Source organism: Dipodomys spectabilis, unplaced genomic scaffold (assembly GCF_019054845.1).
Source record: "Dipodomys spectabilis isolate Male_0828 unplaced genomic scaffold, ASM1905484v1 ptg000007l, whole genome shotgun sequence".
Classification (NCBI taxonomy): Eukaryota; Metazoa; Chordata; class Mammalia; order Rodentia; family Heteromyidae; genus Dipodomys; species Dipodomys spectabilis.
Window position 1 is genome coordinate 2721336 of NW_024870684.1, and position 18667 is coordinate 2740002.

Consider the following 18667-nt stretch of genomic DNA (forward strand, 5'->3'; position numbering starts at 1 on the left):
CCCCCAGGGAGCAGCCCTAGAGCAAGTAGGCTCTGGCTGCCTTCACACCCTGCTCCCCGCAGAAATAAGGTGCCCAACCTGCCACCTCCCTTTATATCACCTCCCTTCCCACTGTATGCCTGCAGGCCCTCCCCTCTCTCGCCCTGTATCTTGCTCCATAAAGTATGGGTAACCAGTGCATATAGTGTAGAGCAGAACAGGGGTCAGGAGAAGTAGGGATGGGGATATGATCTGTCAGCCTCTACTGCAGGTGCTCCCATTCAGAGACATAGCTGGAGGTGGAGTACAGCAAGGATAGCAAGGAGAAATTGAGGCATGGCCCTATGGTCACCTGAGACACGCTTGTCCTAGCTGGGCTGGCTCTCTCAATCAGTAATTCCTAAGGAGTTTCTACAAAGTGAGAAGACCATGAGGGGTCCCCAGCACCAGTCCCCCTCATTTGTTCCTGCTAACACTGGCTCCTCTCCATCCAAGTGCCTCCTGCAGACTGGTATCAACTCCTGGAGGCAAATGCACATGAAAGGTGACTTTGCTCATAAGTCTGCCAGGAACCACGCTTGCTGTCAAACCACCCTTCCTTGCTCCTAATGGGAGCCCTTTCTGTAACTCTGGCAGGGAAGGGCACTCAGGTGAGAACAAGTTCTCTCAGGGCAAGAGTCTCCACTCCAGTCCTGCCCTGGTCAGCATCATCTGGCAGGTTGAGGTCTTTCCATCCACTCTATGCTTCTCCTGAAGGCTGGATGCGGCAGCAGATGGCGATGACTATTACAAACTCCTCACTGGTCCTTCCTGTTTCGTCAGGATCCTGGTGCTTCGCCACACATGTGTTGTCCACAGGGAAAGCTCCCAGGGTGACTGAGGTCTCAGGATGGGCATTGCAGCTGGTCAGGGTCCAGCCTGCGTCACAGCTCACGGTGACCTGCCAGAGTCCAGAGAGGACAAGTAAGGACAGGTCCAGCATCCATGGTCAGGTCTCTAAGCCAGCTGCTACACTGTCCCTCCCAGCAACCCTCAGTGGGGACCAAACTGTCAACACCTGGCTTGGTTCTGCCGCTCACACCCCAAAGGGGCTGTGTCCAACGCTGCCCACCACTCCCTCAGGGTGCTTCAGCCCCAGCCTACCAGGACACTGGGGTCCAGACAGACATCTTAACAAACCAAAGCCCCTCCCACTTCCCACTTCCCTACAAGCCACCCCTCCCACAGCCTTCCCCACCCAGTGATGGCAACTCCATCCCCCCAGCAGCTCCACAAGACCTTACAACAGCCCTCCACTCCTTGTTGCAGCTCATCCCAGACCAGAGCCACCACCCTCAGGTCCCAAACTCCTCCTGCCATGGCCTCTAGAGGCTAGCTCTCAGACTCCAAGAGGCCAAGTGTGACCTGCCCTCCCTTCAGGGATCTTCCTTCTCCTCCAACCTTCCATGGTTGCTCAGCCATTCCAGCCCTGAACAACTCCCACTCGCTGTGTTAAGTGCACAGGTGATAATGTGTGTGTGTGTGTGTGTGTGTGTGTGTGTGTGTGTGTAAGAGAGAGAGACAGAAAGAGAGAGAGACAGAGAGACAGAGACAGAGAGACAGAGACAGAGCAACAGATAGACAGAGAGACAGGGAGACAGGAGACAGGGGGAGAGAGAGAGAGAGAGAGAGAGAGAGAGAGAGCGCAAGCTGCTAGTCCAATTGTACCAGCATACGCAGCTTAATTGTTTAGACATTATTTCTCTACTTTTTGTCCAGGTGGGTCTCAAACTGAGATCCTACTTCTTCCTTAAAAGTAGCAGGTATAACAAGCACAGCATTACATTACTGTTTTGAGACTCAGCAATGCATTTCTTGTTTCTCAGTCTCTCTGTCTCTCTCTGTCTTTCTGTTTACCTCTGTCTCTGTCTCTGTCTCTCTGTCCCTCTCTCTCTCTCTCTCTCTCTCTCTCTCTCTGTCTCTGTCTGTGTGTCTGTGTGTCTGTCTGTGTGTCTATCTGTCTCTCTCTCTCTCTGCCAATCCTGGGGCTTGAATTTAGGGCCTGGGCACTGTCCTTGAGCTTCTTTTCCTCAAGACTCTACCACTTGAGCGATAGCACCACTTTTGGCTTTTTCTGTTTACCTTGTACTGAGAAAATTGAAACCAGAACTTCGTGTGTGCGAGGCAAGCACTCTACCACTGAGCCACATTCTCAGCCCAGCACTGCATTTCTTTATGCCCTGTTTATGTGTGCTATCCTTAAAGTGGGACAGAGCACCTGGAGAGCAAACCTTACCAATCTGGACAGAAACAAAATCAAGCCACAACACTCACACACACATACACACAGCACAGGTGCATAGATCCTCCACTGTGCACTGACCACCCCAAGAGGATACAGCCCCAGCCATCTCCACCCCACCTCCCACAATCTCAACCCTTCACCTTCTCCAAGGGGCTTAAAGGCCTGTACTTCTTCGTTGTACACTGCAGGCCCGGAGCATGGCAGCAGGAAGCATGGACACTGGCCTCCTTGTGTCCCGCACACCGTCTGGGCAGATTAGTACCTCTCTTAGGTGTGGTATGTGGGAAGACACCAAGATTCTCCACCTCCCAATGGGAGCTGCAGCCTGGAACAGAAGAGGGCCAGCTCACACACTGGGATGCCGGACACGCTTTCCCTCAATCACGTACTTTATTTTTAGATCCAAACCCAGGGAAACCCAGGAGCAGCTCTGAGTAGAAGAGACATTGCCTGAGCAGCAGGACTTTTGGCTTAGCTCTGACTTGTAGGACCTTGGGAGAGCAGCTCAACTGCTCTGAGCCATAGGTTCCTGGGAGTCACATGGTCTCCTCTCCACCAAAGAAGGGGAGCCCTGGGACAGGATCTCCAGGCCAGAAATGTTCAGCTACCTCTCACCACAACCCCCCTCCCACCTCAGGTCCCTTCCCCATCCATCACCAGCTAGAAGATCAGCCTGAGCTTGGATCTGTGGGCTTGGAAATCAGGGGCACCTGGTTGTAAAATTGTGGATGCCTTGATGGAATTCATCAAGGCTCAGTTTCCCTATTTGCTAAAACAGCCAGAGCAATACCATCGACTCACAGAGTTCCTGCTTAGCTGAAGCAGGAAATGCCTGGGAAGTCCCCGTACTGCCCATGCAGGACCCGGGCTCTGCCCACATTAGCGTTATGGTAGCCAGGACCAGAGCCCCTCGCCCGGCTGCGTGGCTTTAAGAAATGAATTCAGCCACTTTACCTGCAAATGGAACTTGGCAAAGGCTACTTAGTGAGTGCCTGTGGCTCTGTCAGCTTTGCCAAAGGCCAGGCTTCCTGCCAGGCCAGCAGCCACATGGAGCTTTTGTCCTGGACAAGGCTCTAGCCACTGGGCTCATCTGACTGCTGTGAATCCTAATCCAGCCAGCTTTTAACCCCACCTGACCCTTACTATTCCAGAGCCTTTAGACTCCCCTGTGCTTAGCTGCCAAGGTCAGCTCCTGACTTAGTGATTCAAGATAATTCCTAGAGCCCCTGAAGCCCCACCTGGTACCAAGCACCTTCTGAGCATGGCTGTAGCCCAAGATCCACAGTGCCCAGCTCCTAAGTCCAGCCCTCACCCATGACGTCCAGACACATTCCTGGGCAAGTTTTGACAGAAGGTCCTTAGCCCAAAGAAAGGACTTTAGAGTGATAGCTGATAACCGTGGCCACCAGAAAGCATACTGTCCCAGGATTAGAGCTGAGCATTCACGATGAGGACACTAGGGCACAGGGCTGAGAAGGAACTTGCCAGCTACTGAGTGGCAGTTGGAATCAACCTGAGCTGTGCCCCACTTCTGACAGGCCTGAACTATGGCTCCCCACCACACAGCTGGTAAACAGCTCCCAGTGCCCAAGCCGGAGCCCATCTGCCATCCCTCTCATCGCTACCACTGAGGCAGGGGAGGAAGAGAGAGGTAAACAGAGCGAGAGGTGAACCTACCCAAGGCCACATGGCATGCAAGTTGCACATCTGGCTTAGCTATGAATCCTGAGGCTCCTAAATCTGCTGCTCACACTCATGGGGACCAAGTGTGGGACAAGGCTCCTGACCAGCAGGAGGTAGTGCCTCTGACTCACCCTGGCGGGACCAGCCCCTACCTGTGAGGACTTGGTCAGGATCCGGGCAGTGGGTGTAGGTCTTCAGCCCCACCAAGGCTGGAGGAGCTGTGTGGACGCTGCAGTTGGCTCGGGGGAGCAGGCAGCATCTGGCCACCGCAGAAACCTGACTATCTCCAAATGCCAGGCAAACGCGTCTGTTTCCTAGGATCTGAGAGTCCAAGAGAAGAATGGGAACTTGTTGTGAAGAGGTTTGGGGACTGGGGAATCTGGTCTGAGAGGGACCCAGTCTGCAAGTTCTGGTTCCTGAATCCTCAGCACTGGTTGGGCCTAGGCAGTCTCTGCTGCCATGTGCAGCTCAGATGAATCTTCCCAACACTGAGAATGGCTTCCAAGTGGAGACAAGGTGACCTGAGACCGCAGCGCAGGGCCTGTGGGCTCCCTGACGCACCAGGCCTCTCCTGAGAAACCTCCCTAACATTGACTTCTGCACAGAAATGTTCACCCACCTCGCCTTCATGGCCCGCTACCCTTCCCAGGGCCACCTAGGGTCTGGGAACTCCATCAGCTACTTCTGCACCTATGAAGTCTCAGCTCACAGAGCCTCTGTCATCCCAACCTGGGGGTCCTGGTTGTGGATGTTCTTGGTTGGCAAGGAGAAGGAAGGGGTGTGTCAGTACTGGGACTTGAACTCAGGGCCTAGGTGCTGTCCCTCAGCTTTATTATGCAAGCCTGGCACTCTACCAGCAGAGCTGCAAGTCCCATTCACGCTTCATTGGAAATAAGAACCACATGACATTTCCTGACTGGGCTGGCTTTTGAACCACAATCCTCAGAGCTAAGCCTCCTGAGTCATTAGAACAACAGGCATGAGAAAAAAACACCCAGCACAGAGATGGCTTTAGGCAAGGCAGAGAGCCGAAGCCACCGCTGTCCTTTCCCTCCTGTGCCCATGAGGGTGCTGTCTGTCCCGAGTCCCCCAGGAGCACCTGGCCCTGCCCAGGCCTTTGAAGTCGAGACAGGGATTGGAATCCAGAGGACAGAGGACTGGACACACAGAGTGTGCAGCTCACCCTCACACGCTCGCCCTGCCGCTTCCCACTCTGGGAGAAACTGGAGCAGCCCAGCAGCTCCTCCTCCGGGTCACAGTGAGCCTCAGCAGCGTGTGTCAGCCTGAAGTCCCAGGGTTCTGACCACACAGTCCTGCAGAACAGCTGCCCACCTGCAACAAGAACAGGATAAGGAGGCTCTTGGGAGACTCCAGAAAAAGCTTCAACCCGAGGTGAGGGAGAGAAACTAAGACACCACATGAAACTTTGAGGTAAACTATAGAGTTACAACAATGCCGTGGAGCCTGGAGTCCTATCTGAGGAGGACAGTCCTTCTGTCAACCAGGTTGGGGACTGTCACCATCTCATGGGCCTCTCACACCCCAGGTTGGCCTCTGCCTACCCACCTGCCCTGCTCACCTGTTTCCTGGGTGCTTGGGGGCAGTGCAGCCACCAGGTTGGGGGTCTTGACTCGCTGGTCTACAGGGAACCAGGTGTCATTGATAGCATTTCTGATAGAGTAGTGGATCAGCCTCTGCCTCAGCTCAGCCACAGTGAGGTTTGGCTGGGCAGTGAGCATCAGGGCTGCAATGCCTGATGGGGAAGGGAGAGGTCAGACAAGGTGATGGGCTGGCCTCTGACCTAGCTGGGAACTCCTTTTAGGACACAAATGCACACACATGCACACATCATGTGCTCTTCCCAAAATGAAGCCACCTGCAATCCCTTGCTTAGTGAAAGCTTGTCCTATTACCTCCAGGCCTTGGTACTGGCGATTTTGTTCACCAGGTGAGCTCCTGTTTACCCTCCAAACCCCCGCGATGCAAAGTGCACCATCACCATCAGGTCTGCCCATTTGGTCCTCCTGCGCAGAGCCTGGTATATGGAGGATCTGGCCAAAGGGGCCACTGGAATCCTGGTGGCCAAGACAGTGGCGTAGTGGCTCACCAGTCACATGTGCAGCCGCCTGTGCGGTCCCACTCTCTCTTACATAACAAATGGTACAGTCTTTGTTAGCACTGACAATGCTTTTCCCAGGAGCAAAGATGTCCACACAGGATCCATAGTTGGTCCCCAGAGGTCCCTGGGTGAAAGGCTGGTCCTGGGAATCGACAGCTCCAACAGTGATGACCTGGAATGTGGCAAAGAGTTGAGGAAGAGGCTTCATGGGCACATGGATCGACTCCTATACTACCTGTTTAAGCCCCATGCACATGTCCCCTTCGGAGAAAAATCTGGCTCATGAGCACAGCTGATACCCTGTCCTGTTCCGGGACTTCCACAGGATATAGAAAGTGCTCCCCATGCTTAATGTACATAATAGGGAGACAAGTACTAAACATATAATGTTGTCATCAAGAAGGCAGAGTGCTGTGGGGCAACCCCTAATCAGCCAGGCTGGGTACAGGTGGTTTTAAGTTCAGCACCTCTGTAGCCCTGTTGGGCCAGTCTCAGGGGAAGAGGGAGAGTGAAGCAGCTTCCCCACATTTCAGGGCCCAGAAATCTGGGAAGTGGGACAGGTGTCCTCCTCCTGGTACTGCCAGACAAGCCCCACACAAGGCAAGGGCTCTGCAAATGTCAATCAGGAGGAGAGGCATGACACAGGTGGAGGATTCCATGCGGGGGGCGGGGTTAATGTAGGGATGTGGTTTAAAGGAAGGGCAGGACTAGCCCCAACCCTTGTCACACTGGGGGTGGAGGCTGGGCCTCTGACAACCTGCAAGGCAGGACATGAGCAGGAAGCCCTGCTGGCACCTACCTCAGGAGAGGATGCTGGAGAGTAGGCACAGGCATTGCTCTGAAAGTTGCCCGCAGCGGCCACCAGCACTGCTCCAGCCCTTGCCAGGCGCTTGCAGGCATCGTTGATGCTCTGACTGTACCCACTCACCATTGGCAGCAGCACTACCATGCGCTTAGAGGGATTGGAGACCAGCTGTTTCCAAAGAAACTCCAAGCCTGACAGAACAAAGCCAAGATGACTGTCTGGAGAGGGATACGCTTCCTTCCTCCAACCCCTTCCCTACAAAACAGCAGTGATGCTCATTATTGACAACTCGATGATCCTGTGTTATGTGAAATGCATCTTAGTGTGTGTGTGTACACACACACACACACACACAACACACACACATGACATGGTTAACATCTATATCCATTATTCTTTTTGTTGTAATGACTTATGTTAAGGTAGTGAGCCTTGCTCACTGTGATGGCTCAATCACATGATGGCTCAAAGGAAGCAGGAATTCTGCCTGCACACAACCTTCTGACTCAAGACTGCAGGCATTTCTGGGGCTGGGAAGGTGGCTCAGTGGTAGAGCGCTTGTCTTCCATGCCTGAGGCCCTGGGTTTGATTTCTCAGCACCACATAAACAAAAAGAAATAAAAAAAGCTGGAAGTGGCACTGTGGCTCCAGTGGTAGAGCACTAGCCTTGAGCTGAAGAGCTGACAGACAGCACCCAGGCCCAGAGTTCAGGCCCCACAACTGGACCCAAAAAAAACCTACAGGCATTTCTAGCCTGCCTGGCCTGGCCTGCAGATTGGAGGCTCAACCACCAGATGGCAAGAGTCAGTCCTCAGATCTTGACCACACACACACACACACACACACACACACACACACACACACACACACACACACACGAACACACACACACATTTCCCATGTGTACACATGGGAGTCATTAATCACGACTGCAGCTGCAAACTGGCCAGTCCCCAGGACTTCCCCTGCTCACCTCTCTAGGTGACTGGTTTACAAGATGCTCACAACAACCTGTCCTTACACTTTTCCAGGACACAGGTCTTGAGGTGGAAGCTTGGTGTTCTGAGAATGAAGGCAGACTTCACGATCACTCACCACACTCTAGGCCTGGCTCCAGTGTCTCTTAGAGCATCCCACCCACAGGAACCTGAGCCTGTCCTGGCTGCCTGCTGCCAGCTGTCAACCCCATTATAAAACAGGCACAGTACTCTGGAGGTCTCCAGGGTTCCAAGGGCAGCTGGCTGCCATCCTAGGGAAATGGGGCTCCCTCACAACTATGATCTGCCTCTGGCCATTCAGCATGACCTGGAGTCCTGGTCTAAACCTGCCTAGGGCAGGCACCTGCAGCAAACAACCCTATATGCTTAGCTCCTGGCAACACACTAGTGTCCCTACACTGACCCCTCAACCACTCCTGGATCTGGGCCTCGGTGGCCAAGGGAGGAGTTGGAATCTTACTGCCACGTGCCTAGAGGACAGCCGCTGAGGAGGGAGGGGGAGGGGCATGGCAGTGGGGGTGGCAAGTGCAGTCACAGCTGTAGTTATTAGACCGCTGCGGTGTGCAAAGCTCTGTGCTCAGTCACACCTCATTCCAGTCACTGTGCACAGAGGAACTGCTGATTGCGGTGGAGGTGACAGCTCCTATGTGTGAGCCCTGCTCTGGCCAGGTGATGCCATGACTGAGACCCCAAAGAGGGTTGCTGTTCCCTGGGCCAGGCCCAGCATCAAAGCCTTCCCTCCACTCATCACCTTTGGGAATCAAAGGTCAAGGCCAAGGTCAATCAGCAGAGGCATGAGGCAGGCACAGGGGTCACTGTGATGAGCCAGGGTCTCTTGATCCCTGCCTGCAATGGAACACAAAGCTGGAGCCTCTGTGAATAAGATTTGGGGCAGTGTGTAAATCTGGACTCCATGCAGTTGAGCATCGACCAGGGACCTGGGCTCTTGGGGAAGGTCAGTCAGCCTCCACCCAGTATCTTCTCTGTGAGCCAGTTTCTTCTCTGTGAGCCTGGACAAGTCGCCCTCTCTAGCTGGCTTCACTAACTGTTAATGGATGTCACCTGCCAGCCCCAGGTGTGGCGTCCAGAGCCCTTGGTTCAGCCTTTGGCCACCGCAGCTCTGTGCAGAGCTCCCTCCTTGTTCCCTGTCCATGGCCACGACAGGCCTGGCTCTCAGCAGGACCTCTCAGACCCGGGCCCCACCTCTCCTATCCATGCAGTGGATGAAGAAACCTGGGACAGTCTGGACAAGGGGTTGCCGGTTCCTCCACCAAGTCTGCTCAGCCAAGGTGACACATGGAGCCAAACTAAGAGAAATGAGCCCCACCATGATTGGAGGGGAAACTGGCTTTCTCTCTGTCTCCTGGGTCTGTGGAGATCTAAATCCACATGACAAATGACACAGAATTCTGAAAGCACAGAGCACATGGAATGGAGAAGGAGCATGGAACAGGGGTTCACTTGGGCTGGGTCTCTGCTCCCTTGAGCCCAGCACTGGCAACTTTGAAGGTTCTGCCGCTCCACTACTGGTACTCTGTGGCAGAGGCTACCATGCCCTCTTGAGTCTGGAGACATTGCTCCTCCCTGGCTGAAGCCCCTGCCCCCACGGCCAGATGGAAAGACAACAGAATGGGAGCTGCCACTCACCCATGACGATGCCGCTGACGGTGCCCATCTCTTGGCAGTTGAGCACACGCAGGCTGTGTATCTTGATGTCCTTGGCCACGCCAACAATCTGGCCGCTGACCAGAGCTGCCAGGTGGGTACCATGGCCTACACAATTGACCTCCTGCTCCACCAAAACAAAGACCAGATGAGAAAGCCATCTACCCCATGATTTCCCAACAGACCCCGGATGGACTGCAATGCCCACCCTCCCTGCCTACAGCTGAGGACTGGGGATGGACCGTGATGGCTGGGGAGGGTGGCCATGATGCTCCAGGTCTGGTGGTCCTCATCTTCCTCTGGGATAGGCTGGGGAAGGATGGCTCACCTGTGTCCTGGGCGCACTGGTGCTCTGCCACTCCTCCTCAGGCACTCTCTCAAAGTTAGAGATGATGATCCTGCCCTTAATTTCCAGGTGATTAGGCTGGATGCTAGTGCCCAAGAGATACACCTCCACGGGGTTGTCCCTCTCTTCCCACAGTGACAGTTGTGCGAGATGAGGAAAAGGAGAACCGGAAGGATGATGTTACAGGTGGTCATGTGTATCAATGATGGCATGCTCTGCTTACCAATTATGCACACTGTTTCAAGGACTGTACATGAACTTAATCTTCGAAAATTCCTCCCACTCCCTCCTATTGGGAATATTTTACTGACCAGGCCAGTGAGACAAGAGATGTGCAAGCCATTATGTTGGAAACGAACTTTACAACTTTGATGGGATGGGGAGGATTGGGTGGGGGATGGGATGGGGGAAGTATGTGAAGGCATGGGAAGGGGAAACAAAGGAGGAGGCTATAATGCTTGATAAGAAATGTACTCATTATCTTGCCCATGTAATTGTAACCCCTCTGTACAGTATTTTCACAATAAAAAAAGAGATAGGAAACTGTCCAAAACCATGTAGGTGGCCAATTCGAGAGAATCAGGAAACTCCCCAATAGCATGCTGCCTGGGTCTTGTTATCAACTCAAATGGCCCAGCTCCACCTTGAGCTCTGTCATTGGCTGGGAGCAGCCAGGAGGCAGGGCCTCAGGGACCTGCTCTTACTACTGGTTCTCTTGAGGCAGGATTACAGCAGCACAAGCTCTATGGTTGTCCTGCTGACCAACTCCAACTACAGTTTGTGAAACCAGAAATTCAAGATAAAATGATCAGCCATGCCACTCTCCCTCTGAAGCTTCTGAATAACAAGCCTCCATGACCTTGTCCTCTTTTTTCTGCTGGTTGCTGGCTTTCCATGATTTAGAGCCACCTCACTCCAAGTTCTACACATCTCCACAGAACCTCCTCCTCTAATCTCCATTCTCTTACAAGGTTTAGGTTTGAGAATAACAAACAGGCTGGTCACTTGTGCTCTTGGTCTCTCTATTAATGAAGGACAGCACTGATACTCCCAGCCTACATTATAGCTGACCATATGGTACTTCCCCTATCCTGTCCCAGCCCAACCGCTTCTAAATGGCCTCTTCTAGCCAAGTCCTTGAGAAGACTCTAGAAGACTCTAGCCCTGTGCCCCACTCCTCCAGGGAGGGACAAGGTCATCATGGGCATCCCTAGGGGACAGGAAACAGACTGTCTACTCCAATCCTGCAGGAGAGGTGGTCACTAGTGGCCCCAGAACAGATCATTTTAGACCTATCTGGAGGCTAGAGGTGTAGCTCAGTGGTAACCTCATAAATGTGAGGCCCTGGATTCTAATTCCAGTACCACCACCAGACCTTTTCTGGATAAGAGATCTTTCCAGTAAAAGATCATCCAGGATGAACCAGTGGCCCTACATTCAATTCAAAGTGGACTCACACAAGAAGGAAGGGAAGGCTCAGCATAGTGGCTCACATCAATAATACCTGCTTTCTGTGAGTCAGAGACCAGTGCATCAAGGTACAAGGCCACCCCAGACAAATAGTTCCCAAGACCTCATCTCAACCGATGGCTAGCAGTTACTCAGCAACCAAACCAAGGAGGATTGTGGCATAGGTCTCATATTTCTCGCCTAAACATGAGAACTTATCTGAAAATAACTACTATGTGAATGGCTCAACTGGTAAAGGACCTGCCTCCCCAGCAGGAGGCCCTGAGTGTAAACTCCAAGACTGTAAAGGAGGAAATAAATTAATAAAGTTGGGCAGCAGTGTCTCAAGCCTCTTATGTACTTGGGAAGGTGAGATCTAGGACATTAAAGGTCAGCCTGGGCAGACACGTCCTCTAGACTCCATCTCCAATTATCTAGCAAAGTCGTTTCCAAGCATCTGTGTCAGGCTTGTCTAACACTGAAGAGTCCAGTCAGAACCTCTGATCCTCTCCCAAGCAGGTGCCCTTACTGCCTTCCCCAGCTCAGTGTCACTGGGACGCCACACCCACCCCCCATACAGTTATTTTCCTGGTCTCCTCCTCTGCCTCTCTCTGCACAGGCAGAAGGAAATGTGGGCAGAGAGGCCTGGAGGCCGGGGGAGACCAGAGACCTACATGGGGGAAGCTCTGGAGATCTGGTCTTATTTTGAGGACTGAAAGCTATAGAGATTAGAGACTGTAAGTCACAGTCAATCCAGCCTCTTCCTTTGGCAAGAGTGGCCTGCAGGAGAGAAGATGAGAGAAGGAATTATGAAGGTGGTTATTCAGGCACCAGTGGCTCAGGCCTGTAATCCTAGCTACTCAGGAAGCTGAGATCTGAGGGTGGCAGTTCAAAACCTACCCTACAGAAAAGTCTGTGAGGTTGTTATCTCTAATTAACCACCAAAAAGTTGGAAGTAGAGGTGTGACTCTCGTGGTAGAGCACTACCTTTGAGCTGAAAAAAAAAATGAAGGAACATCACCCAGGCCCTGAGTTCAAGGCCCCAAATTTTACAAAATTCAGGTACAATAAGAATCTTGTGCACTGAGTACCAGCAGGGGGCGCAGTCCCAAGTGGGGTTTGGAGAGGACAGAGAGAAAACAGGCAGGGGGCCAGGTGCCAGGACAGGGAGGAGATGTGGGCCATGGCAGCTGTGGTCTTACTGCTGTGGTTGAAGCTATGAGACTGGTTCCACTCAGGAGAAATCCGCCGCAGGTTACACAGGATGCTCCGAATGTGGTTCCGGTGACAGAGTATCAGATGCGGGGTCCACAGGAGGCTCTGTGCAAAGGCAAAGGAATCCTCCTCGATGAACTTGACCTGCCTCAGACTCAGGACCTGCGGATGCCAAGGACACAGGATCTCAATTTCATGAGTCACTTAGCCAGCAGCACCCAGCACTTGCCGCACCTGATCCCACCAGTGCCCCCAGCATGGCCACCCACAGTCCCCCTCCCACTGACCTGAAGACAAACCAGGGTCCTCACTGCTCTCCTAAACTTGGGAGTGGAGGAAGCTGGGACCATGCCCCCACAACTGATAGCTGAGCCCACATGAGTGGCAGGAGGGTTTCAGCTTCCACATCTCATCAGGGAGCCAGGCAGTGCCAGTTCTAGGCAGGCTGGACAGTGGGGGAAATCCCTTGGGCCAGGACTTCATGTGCACATCAGGAAGTCAGCGCTGGCCATCCTGGGTGTCACTCCCTTCCCCTGTATTTCCTTCTTTAGACCACAGTGTTATGAACCCTAATGGTGGCAACTGGGTGCTGAGCCAATGCGGAAGGTGGGGGATATGGGAGAGGGTAGAGACACCAGCAGGAATTGAGGGCATAGTGTGAGTGTGTGTGTGTGTGTGTGTGTGTGTGTGTGTGTGTGTGTTCATCCCTCTCCCTGCTCTGGAGCATACCCCACTTGCACACCCTCCTGGGCTCTCCCTAACCTTTCTCTCACCTTAGCTGCGGGCACAGGCTGCAATGCACCAACACAAAGACAATGGCCAGGTGAGCCAGAAGCTGAGGGTCCAGCTCTACCCTCTGAGGCCATATGGTCCCTCTGCACTGAGATCCCTCCTGCTTTGATGAGGGTGAATGGACAAAGTACTATTAGGGTAATTGGCCAGGTTAACAAAGAAGCTGCCTGAGGAGGCTGGCATCACCTGCATCACTGAACTAGAGATGCACCAGTACTCAATAAGTGTCTGCAGTCTCCTGAGTGTCCACCAGAGGGTGAGTGCAGGCCTTCCCCCCCACCCCCATGCAGAGGGAAGTGCATGCCTGAGCAGGGACTCACCAGGTCCAGTGCGCTCACTTTGTCAGATTTCATCAGGATGCCAGGAAAGAGGTCTTTGAAGATATGCAGCACTTTGAACATAAAGCCCTGGCTGGCAGCCTTGCTCTGAAGGTGGTGGACAATACTCTCCATCTGCTGCCTCTCGGATTCTGTGAACACCACCAGGTAGGTGTTGGGCACCTTCCAAGCACTCTGGCCCCAAGAGAGGAAAAGGAGCATGAGGACATCAAAAGAAAGACCCCGTCCCTGTCTACAGATCAACGTAGAGCCCAAGAGACCAGGGACATAGAGAGACTACAGATACCAGCTGACTCGGTGAGGCTTAACCCTCTCCACAACACAAACAGTGACATCACCCACAAACAGACCCACACACTTCTAAACAAGGCATCCATTTCCTAGTGAAACCGTAGGCCACCCGTCAGCCCAGTGTCCCAACCTCTTTCACAGTCTAACATATCTCCATTTCTCCCCACCAGAAGCAGCCCAAGAAGCCTCACATATTTCAGAGCCAGGAAAATATGGATCTGAGCCCCTACCACGCCCAACAGTTATTGGTCAAGAGCAAGCCACTTAACTATCATGTGCCTCAGAGTCTCTGTATTCCAGAGACTACACTACCCACATCACACCAAGTGCAGGGAATAAGAGCAAGGCTGCGTCCACAGGGAGAGAAGAGGCTCTGTGGGCCGTGGTTTCTCATTACTGTAATGGAAGGATAGGTTGGAAATGATTTTCCACTTGTAAAACACAAAGAAGTCTTCATTCTGGGCCAGTGTGGCCTCTCTGTGAGTGAAGGGACTGCTGTGTACCGTCCATATGGTACCTGCTCTACCCTGTCCAACAGCTCCTAATGGGCCCCATCTCAGCCAATAGGTAGACATGTAGTGGGCACCTACCATCCCAGCTCCATTGACCTTAAAGGAGAAATAGCCAGAACAAGATAGAGGCAGTAGATTGGATCCAAGCACATCGTATGCATGTATGTAAATACCACAATGAAACCCCTTTAGACAACTCATGTGTGCTAATAAGAAATTGAGAGCAACAAGGGGCTGGAGGGATGCTCAAGTGGTGGATGACTGCCTAGCAAGGACGATGCCCCCAGTTCCATCCCAACACACTTCACACATGCATTCTAAATCTGACTCCACAAAAGTGCTCATGAGATGTACATGTGGACCTGAGGACCTTCCTGGAACAAACTCCCACCAGGGATGAACACCCTCTGCTACCTGGTCTCGGTGGCTGTCCAGCCTCTGCTCCTGCACCTCTTAGGATAGGACACTCAGCCTTGTATAATAGATATGGGGGGGGGGCGACAGAAGATGTGTAGTGATGACTCGAAATGCCCTCTTTATGATCTATCTACTTATTTTAATTAATTTTTTGAGACACAGTCTCGCTTTGAAGCCAGGCTGGCCTCAAACTCACAGTCGTCCTGCCTCAGCCTTCCTAACACTGGGATGACTGGAGTGCACCACGCTGAGCTCATGGCTTATTATCTGTACCACAGCCCCACAAGATCCCTGGAAAGGTGGAAAAAGACCCAGGGATTAAGGCAAAAAGTGCTCTGAAGCAGATCAAGGGCCTGGCAGCCTGTGGCCCAGCACAGGCCCCTTGGGTCTCTCCACTCCATCCCAGAGGCCGAGCAGGTCAGGTGTGGTAGGAAGAGACAGCAGCTGCCTGACTGTGACAAACCATCTCTCTGGGGCCTTGCAAGCTGTGATCAACCAGTCTCCTTCCCCCCTTCACCCCCTCTGAGCAGCCAGACACATCACCAGTACCTGCTTACACCATGCCTGCTGCTGGCGCCCACCCCGGCCACCATGCGACCGCAGCCAGACCTCAGGCAGGCGGTCTGAGTGCACTACAAGCCCTAGCCCCACCCCACCGCTCCCCGACCCTCTGCCTCCAGGCGCAGCCATGCACTGCTGCCAGTTCTGGCAGATTCTGCTAACCTATATCCCCATCTGGTGCCTACAGTTCCCGCACCGCACTAAGCAAGTGGCCAAATGAGCAAAAGGCTCTCTGCGATCTTTGCTTTAGATTTTCCCTTACACTGGGGAAACTGAGGACAGAAAAGTAATGACATCCATGCGGCTCCTCACTACCCCCGCCCTCCGCACCTCAGAGCTCCGGTATATGATGGTTGTGGGCTCATGCTGGTTCTCCAATGGTGGGGTGAGCCCCAAGCTCTCCCTGTCTCTGTCCAGCTGCTCCTGGGCTCTGGACCTCGCAGGGCTCAGCAGCAGCAGCAGGACCAGCGGCAGGGCCCGCAGCAGCCACCGCAGCCTCCCGTAGCCGTCGGTACCCATGGGGCAAGAGGAGAGATGTGCACCTGGCACTGAGGTCCAGATCCAGGACCCGAGAAGGGACAAGCACAGGGCCACGCAGGGCAGCCGGGCTGTCAGGCTCACGATGTGGGGCCCACCTGCAGCCCAGTGTCTCCAAGTCGGGGGAAAGAGACCTAGGTGCCCAGGGCTGTACACCTGGAACCCGGACGGTCCCATCTGATTAAATACTAGTGAGCCCATCCCCTTCCACACACCCCCGCAGGCCTGGAGCATCCGGTTTCAGTCTCATCCTGCCCTCCACACTCTGTCAGATGGCCCTTGCCCAAGAAGCCAGTGGGCAGGTGTCGAAAAAAAGGCCCAAATCCTAATGGAACTGGACACGAGTCCTGCCCTCAGGTCTCTGTCTCTCACCTTGAGTTGTCACCGTCCCCTCAGGGTTCCCCTCGACTGTGACTGTGGTGACTCCACTCAGTGTCATGGAGGAGTCCTCACTTCCCACCCATCTCCTCCCAGCACTCTAAACTTAGCCTGGATCCCTCTCTGCCCTCCCCCTCTTCCTTCTGTGCCCTGCATCCCAACCTACCTAGACCTCCACACAGAGAGATAGCCTGGATTCTCAGTTCCAGTCTACAGAAGCTAGATCTTAGAATCTGGGAAGATGACGCAGAGATGCAGTCACATCTCAGTGTTGCAAACAACTGAGTTTGTAAAGATTTCTTAGCACATGGCTAAGAACCCAAAGGGACAAGCATCCAGAAAGCACCAGGCAGAAGGGTGAAAGGGGGGACCGGCAGCCCAGCCCATGGGGGCTCTCCCCAGTGGCTTTAGCATGTTTGGCAGATAGAAGATTCTCAGTACTGAGCTGAGACCTTGGGGGTTCACAGCTGCTGCCCTTCCCACCTGTTTGCAGAGCCTCCGAAGAACCACAGGACCAGCACTGGACCAGCCATGGACCAGCAGGGTCCTCAGTGACATGGAGAGGAGGGAGGTGCGCTCCTTCGCTCCTTTCCATGAAGCACCACCTTTTTGTCACAAAAAGAGCAGCTGTGTTCAATTGTTGGCTAAGAGCGTCAGGTGGAAGTTCTCTTTCCTGTGGCCTGTTGGCAACTCAAGTGTGTCTGCAACTCCCCTTTGGGCAGCTTCCTCCACAAAGCTCCCTCCTCTAGCAAGAATGTCTGTGAGTGCCTGGGCAAAAAGTGATCAAGACCGCATCACAACCAGCAGGTTTGGTGGTTCACAGCTGTAATCCCAAATACATGGGAGCAATCATGTGAAGGCTCAGTGGAAATATAACTAAAGCAAAAAGGGCTGAGGTGGTGGTTCAAGGGGTCAAGCACCAGCCAAGCTTAATCCCTGAGCTTTACCTCAAGTATAGGAGAGGAGGACGAGGAGGAGGAGGAGGAGGACCAGGATGAGGCCGAGGAGGGAGAGAGCTGAGAAAAAAGGAAAGAAGGATTCTCTCTCCCTGGGAGGTTTGGCAAGGTGGGCCTGTCAGTCCTCATTGACTTGAACACAGGACTTTGAACTTGAACTTTTAGTGTTTTTTGTGCAGGTTTTCTGCCACTTGGGCTACCACATCTAGGCAGATGTCTGCTGGTTATTTTGGAAATAGAGCCTGCTGCTCAGGCTGGCTTCAAGCCATGATCCTCAGAGCCCAGCCTCCTCAGTAGATAGGGTTACAGGAGCAAGGTACTCACTAAGTTGTCTAACTACAATAACATTTTAAATGGAACTTTTCTTTAACATTTCTTTTGCCCACCAGTAGAGCTTCAAGTGTCCTGACCTGAAACACCCTGAATGCTTTGTCCCCTGCATCAGGCAGGTTTTCCCCACAATGGCCGCCCACTGCTCCAATCCCATTCATTCAGCTGCCCATCTTTACTCTTCTTAGTAGAACTGGTATTTCATTAATAAATCCTCCAAGACTTTGTGTGTATGTGTGTGCACGCATGCATGTGCACCAGTACTGAGACTTGAACACAGGAACTGGGCGTTGGCCCTCAGTTCAAAGATAGCTTTACCACTTGAGTCACAACTTCACTTCCTAGTATTTACTGATTAACTGGAGAAAAGAGTGTTATGGACTTTCCTGCCCAGACTGGATTTGAACGGGGATCCCTAGATCTCAGCCTCCTGAGAAGCTGGGATTACAGTGGTGAGCCACAAGGACCTGGCTTCTCCAAGACTTGGTATCCATTTAGAGCTCTTCATTGGGCCCTGTTAGTAGCTCTGTCAGTAACAAACTAAACATGTGTCTGCATTCACACTTAGCCATTTCATTCCCTAGGAAGTGATCCCAAAGAAATAAGCAGTCAAGGGTACAAAACAACCATTGTGATAATGCAGTGTAGAAAGTGGAGGGTCCTAGCACAATCCAGGAAGGACCCCAAACATATCTCCCAGGTCATCCATGGCCAAGATGCACGAGGGGACAAGGACCAATGCACTAATGCATAAGAAATCCTGCTAGCTAACTAGCTCAGCTCATACACAAAGGCCTCACTAAGGCCTGCCAGGGTGTCAGAGGCCCTGGCCTGGCCTGGCTGAGTAGGAAGCAGCACTGGTGTGATGTTGGGAGCTTCCATGTCTCTGGCCAGAGCTGCTCAGGACTCAGTTCACTGCACCTGCTGCTCTTAGGGAGGTGTGATTCTGGACTCTGACTGCAATGAGCTCCCCTCCCCTCCAGCATCGCTGTCTGCTTTAATGAAGCTTTCC

General features: G+C 53.0%; 1 protein-coding gene across 1 annotated transcript; it reads right to left on the reverse strand.

The window, feature by feature from the left end:
- Positions 1-718: 718 nt before the first annotated feature.
- On the reverse strand, positions 719-15973 carry LOC122124652 (proprotein convertase subtilisin/kexin type 9-like). The gene is made up of 14 exons (XM_042699337.1): positions 15785-15973; positions 14555-14572; positions 13656-13847; positions 13317-13334; positions 12531-12705; positions 9862-10004; positions 9516-9654; positions 6865-7061; positions 6054-6237; positions 5526-5699; positions 5130-5278; positions 4099-4267; positions 2404-2588; positions 719-919 (listed from the first exon to the last, which is right to left on the reverse strand). The coding sequence occupies exons 1-14, from the start codon at positions 15971-15973 to the stop codon at positions 719-721; spliced, it is 2133 nt and encodes a 710-aa protein (XP_042555271.1).
- Between the last annotated feature and the right edge of the window lie 2694 nt (positions 15974-18667).